Source organism: Rhinopithecus bieti, unplaced genomic scaffold, assembly GCF_001698545.2.
Source record: "Rhinopithecus bieti isolate Rb0 unplaced genomic scaffold, ASM169854v2 scaffold_22, whole genome shotgun sequence".
Taxonomy (NCBI): Eukaryota; Metazoa; Chordata; class Mammalia; order Primates; family Cercopithecidae; genus Rhinopithecus; species Rhinopithecus bieti.
In genome coordinates, this window is record NW_016803136.1 from 1613607 (window position 1) to 1619405 (window position 5799).

At 46.2% G+C, this 5799-nt stretch overlaps 1 protein-coding gene across 4 annotated transcripts in view; it reads right to left on the minus strand.

The window, feature by feature from the left end:
- Window positions 1-5799, minus strand: part of SMYD4 (SET and MYND domain containing 4) — a 52356-nt gene that overhangs the window by 11411 nt on the left and 35146 nt on the right. For all 4 annotated transcript variants that reach the window (XM_017866841.1, XM_017866855.1, XM_017866847.1 and 1 more), the window contains 2 exons: window positions 1462-1644; window positions 847-1010 (listed from right to left, as the gene is read on the minus strand). In XM_017866841.1, the coding sequence (XP_017722330.1) occupies window positions 847-1010; window positions 1462-1644 (347 nt within the window). The remainder of the gene's footprint in view (window positions 1-846; window positions 1011-1461; window positions 1645-5799) is intronic.

Genomic DNA, 5799 nt, shown 5'->3' on the forward strand with positions numbered 1-5799 from the left:
CTCAAAAAAAAAAAAACAAAAAAACAAAAAAACAAAAAAAAACCTGAGGTGGGCATCTGCTGTGCTTCAAAGGCCCATATCTATTTTCTCATTTGGCAACAGCAACCCAGTTTCTCATGAGGATCCCTCTCACCCTCAGTCCCACGGCTGGTGCCCTATAGCTGAGGGTGTGGCATGTGGCTCACATATAGCTCCTTTCTCTGGCCCAAATGGCTGGAGGAAAACTATGTCGCCACAGTTCTCAGGTCAACGAAACTCAGTAGCGTCTTTGCCCAGGCTGCTGTTAGAGCGGCGAGCGCTCTTATCCTCCTTGGCAGGAGGTCCGCAGGCTGCTGGCAGCTCTCCTGCACCATAACAGGGAAGTCTGTGTGAGGATGGGGCCACCACGAAGAAAATGAAGCTGAGGGTGGACAGAAAGCCCCTGGATCAAGCTGTATCTTAAGAAGCCTCATCCTGGAATTTTTTTCTTGAAATTTTTTTTGGTAGAGACAGGGTCTTGCTATGTTGCCCAGGCTGGTCTTGAACTCCTGGCCTCCAAGTGATCTTCCCACAGTGTCACTGTGCCTGGCCTATCCTGGGACTTTTCAATGACTTACTTGAGCAAATAGATTCCTAGTCTCCCCCAAATCCCACACCAGTTCAGAAGGGATATTCTGTCCTTTATAAGAGAAACATTAAATGGAACCTTTCCCTGTGGTTTCTCTGGAGGGGAAGCAGTGTATGCGGATGACTGGCTACAATGCAGGATGACTGGCTACAATGGAGGCGGCTTCCTCCCAAACACTGATCACCCTCGGGCTGGAAAATGGACCTCCGGGAAAAGTAGAAGGGAGAGGAGACAATTACCTGCATGGGCGCTCTGCAACTGCTGCAACAGAATGCTTTCCACCTGGGCCCTGCAGCCATCCTGTGTGCCTCCGTCTGACAAGCTGGACAGGTGCAGTCAAAGAAATACTGAGACCTCAGCTTCCGCTGCCTTTCGGTAACCCCCATCCGGCTCTTGTGAGGCCCTGGAGGGAGATCACCCTCAGCCAATATTGAAAGCAAGAGAGAGTCAAACACTACTTAAAAACCTTCAGCTAGCGGAGGGTCTGGACAATGACTTATCATGGGACAGCTAACCTTTACTCAAACATTTGTGGAACTGGATACTAAAATAAGCTTCCAAGTTGCTGAGACAGGAAGAAAGAGAAGCCAAGAAGCTGTTCCTAGCCCATTTTCAGAATAGGAAATTTATAGTAATTAAACAGAGCAAGACATAGTTTAGCCACAATGGAGCCCTAGTACGAAGGCCCTTCCTTCCTTCCTCCCTTCCTTGTTTTAGGCCTAGGTGTTCACTGCCTCTTCCAGGAAGCAGACAGTAGACAGGTGAAGTCACATGCCCGGTGGCTTGCTGACTCGCGTCCCCCCGTCCTTTTCTGTCGGAGAAGGGCAGGACAGCAGCGTGGAGGGATGGCTCACCGTAGCAGTGCAGAATCTCTTGCCCCTTTCCAATCCGCTGTGACGCCCGGATGGTGGCAACAGTGCTAGTGAAGAACACGCTGGTGTTGGGGCTGCAGGAGTGGTTCAGGAGGCTGATAACAGGGAAGATGCCCGTGGCAAGGCGCACCTGCCTGCTGTCGGTAACGATGCTCCCTTTACATCCTGACAGGGCAAGAGGAAAGAAGGAAAAAGGTGTCAGGATATGAGCCCTGGCCTCGCTGTCTATTCCTCAGAAGATGAGCCGGGCAGCTAGGCCTGCAGCCCGTGTGAGTCATGGCGCCACGGCCGGATCCAAAGTAAATCAGATGGACCATGACTCACCGCAAGCTCTGGTCCCCAGGAAGCAAAGTGCATGAACCACACCAAGTCCACTGGAGTCCTGGAACCTGATGACTGTGTCTCTACACCACGAAATAGCCCAAGATGAGAACTTATAGAAAAGCAATAAAAAAGGAATGAAGAGTAGGGAGCGTTCTAGATAGTTTCAGGATGTTCCTGAGGGAGAACACAGAAACCAGAGCCCCTGTTGAGGTGACTTCCCAGAGTTTTAGAGCCCAAAGGCTTTTGTTTATCTGGTCTTTGGCTGGTTAATAGAACAAGCGACCTAGTTACTAACCCGAACTTTATATATTTAAGCAGGCCAGGCCCCGGGGCTCCTGCCTGTAACCCCGAGGCTAAGGCAGAAGGATTGCTTGAGCCTATGAGTTCAAGGCCAGCCTGGACAACACAGCTAGATTTGGTCTCTAAAAAAAAAAAATTAAAAAAATTAGCCAGCCATAGTGATGCATATCTGTAGTCCCAGCTACTCAGGAGGCTGAGGTGGGAGGATCAATTGAGCCCCGGAGTGTGAGGCTGCAGTGAGCCATTATCACACCACTGCACTCCAGCCTCGGTGACAGCGGGCCCTGTCTGGAAAAAAAAAACAAAAAACAAAAAACCATAAAATAAAGAAATAAATATTTTTAAGAAGTTTTACCATATTTGTAAAATTTATTATTTTTTTCTTTTTTGGTCTTTTCAACCCCATAGTAGTTTACTTTAAAATTTTGTTCATTTTGGCCGGGTGCAGTGGCTCACACCTGTAATCTCAGCACTTTGGGAGGCCGAGGCAGGCAGATCACAAGGACAGGAGATCGAGACCATCCTGGCTAACACGGTGAAACCCCGTCTCTACTAAAAACACAAAAAATTAGCCAGGCGTGGTGGTGGGCGCCTGCAGTCCCAGCTACTTGGGAGGCCGAGGCAGAATTGCTTGAACCCAGGAGGTGGAGGTTGCAGTGAGCCGAGATCGCGCCATGGCACTCCAGCCTGGACGACAGAGTGAGACCCTGTCTCCAAAAAAAAAAAGAAAAAAAAAAATTTGTTCATTTCAGAAAAGAAAACATGGTGGCTAATTAGCATTTTAAAAGTCCACTTATAACGTGTCACTTAGCCAGAGGCTCCACCTGTGCCGGTTTTTGTCAAAGTCATCTGTCCTAGGAGTATGTACAGTAAAGATAATCTTGGGCATACAGAAATGCTTCAATTATGTTCAGTAGCCTCAGTTTAAGCATGAGGCAAATTATGTTTCCAACAAAACAGGTTGGAAGATAAAAGATACTAGTATTTAAGAGGAAACATTCAGTTTTCTGGAAAACTGGAAAAAGCATCAAATAATTGTGATTATCACCGAACACATGCCAGGAATCTCAAAAAAACCACTCACCAGGCTGGGCACCGTGGCTCTTGCCTATAATCCCAGCACTTTGGAAGGCTGAGGTGGACGGATCACCTCAGGTCAGAAGTTTGAGAGTAGCCTGGCCAAAATGGCAAAACTCTGTCTCTACTAAAAATACAAAAATTAACTGGGCATGGTGGCATGCGCCTGTAGTCCCCGCTACTCTGGAGGCTGAGGTACAAGAATTGCTTGAATCCAGGAGGCAGAGGTTACAGTGAGCCAACATCACACCACTGCACTCCAGCCTGGGTAACAGAGCAAAACTCTGTCTCACAAAACAAAAAAATTCACAAAGAAATAAATAGTCTAGGTATAAATGTAATGGATAAAGAAAATATTATGAACCATTGTGTGAAAATGTTTTATAGGCTGGGTGCTGTGGCTCATGCCTGTAATCCCAGCACTTTGGGAGGATGAGGCAGGAGGATCACTTGAGGTCAGGAGTTTGAGATAAGCCTGGCCAACACGGTGAAACCTCGTCTCTACTAATATAAAAACTTAGCTGAGCGTGGTGGTGTGCACCAGTAATCCCTGCTACTCGGGAGGCTGAAGCTGGAGAATCACTTGAAACTGGGAGGCAAAGGTTGCAGTGAGCCAAGATCGCACCACTGCATTCCAGCCTGGGCGACAGAGCGAGACTCTGTCTCCAAAAAAAAAAAAAAAAAAAATAATAAGTTTTATAAAGGAAAACACTATGGCCGGGCGCGGTGGCTCAAGCCTGTAATCCCAGCACTTTGGGAGGCCGAGACGGGCGGATCACAAGGTCAGGAGATCGAGACCATCCTCGCTAATATGGTGAAACCCCGTCTCTACTAAAAAATACAAAAAACTAGCCGGGCGAGGTGGCAGGCGCCTGTAGTCCCAGCTACTTGGGAGGCTGAGGCAGGAGAATGGCGTAAACCCGGGGGGCGGAGCTTGCAGTGAGCTGAGATCCGGCCACTGCACTCCAGCCTGGGCGACAGAGCAAGACTCCGTCAAAAAAAAAAAAAAAAAAAAAAAGGAAAACACTAAATGTAGGAATAATAGGAATAATGTTGTCTCTCTGGAGGCAATTCTACTATCTGTTGCTAAGATACAAGAATAGAACAAGAATAGAGCAAGTAAATACATTTCACAGGGAATCCAAATGACTCAATTCTAGTTAATAATTCTACAAATTGTATTAAAATCTCTCATCAGAGCTTCTCCGAAGTGCTTCACTGATTTTGTTTCTCCTTCTCCGCCTTGTTCAATGCCCACCTTCTGGTGTATGTGTTAACGAGCACTGAAAATGCTAAAAGGCGGTGGCAGGAAGGAGCCGGCCAGGGCACGGACAATTTGTAGTCTGAATAATCAGCGTGTGCATCATTAAAAGTGGACTTGCATTGCCAACTACTGATAACTGGCAATCTATATTAGAACCGCTGCTAAAATTTTCCAGAAAAGCATGATCGCACTACAGTGAGTGATGTCAGCTTTGTGAATTATTTATAGATTACCCTCTGACAGAACTAGGCCCAGGAACTGTGGGTATTTATGTCAGCGTTAAATCTCTAATTATTTCTAAAAAATTAAGTATCGATTTTTTAAAATTACTCAATATTTTGCATTAATCATCTATTAGTAGAGATAACAGAAAGTGAGAATATGTATGTACTTCATAAACCAAATTTAATCTGTGACATTTTGTATTAAAATAAAGAGGGAGTGACTCTATACCAAAAGGGTATCTTGCTAATATCCCTAGTGTGTTTATTTTTTATTTATTTATTTATGAGACATAGTCTCACTCTGTTGCCCAGGCTAGAATGCAGTGGCATGACCTAGGCTCACTGCAACCTCTGCCTCCTGAGTTCAAGTGATTCTCCTGCCTCAGCCTCCCGAGTAGCTGGGATTACAAGCGGCCAGCACGACTGGCTAATTTTTGTGTTTTTAGTAGAGATAGGGTTTCACCATGTTGGCCAGGCTGGTCTCGAACTCCTGACCTCATGATCCACCCGCCTTGGCCTCCCAAAGTGTTGGGATTACAGGCGTAAGCCACCGTGCCTGGCCATCCCTAGTACATTTAAACTGGGATTCAAGTAAAGAAAAAAAGATTCATCCACAATACTTTGAGAATATACATCCTCTGATATATATTTTGCATAATGAGAAAATTGTGAGTGCGTGTCTAATCAAGGACCCAAACTAAAGATAGATTCCTTCGGCCAGGCGCGGTGGCTCACGCCTGTAATCCCAGCACTTTGGGAGGCCGAGGCAGGTGGATCATGAGGTCAGGAGATCGAGACCATCCTGGCCAACATGGTGAAACCCCATCTCTACTAAAAATAGAAAAAATTAGCCGGGCGTGGTGGTGGGCACCTGTAGTCCCAGCTACTTGGGAGGATGAGGCAGGAGAATGACATGAACCTGGGAGGCAGAGTTTGCAGTGAGTGGAGATCATGCCAGCGAACTCCAGCCTGGGTGACAGAGTGAGACTCCATCTCAAAAAAAAAATAAAAAATAAAATAAAATAAATAAATAAATAAAAGATAGATTAAGAGAAACACACATCTTTCCTAGTCTTTGAAAACTGACTTTGTGCTAGGGCAGTTTCTCAACTCTTATCCAGGCTTGCCCTG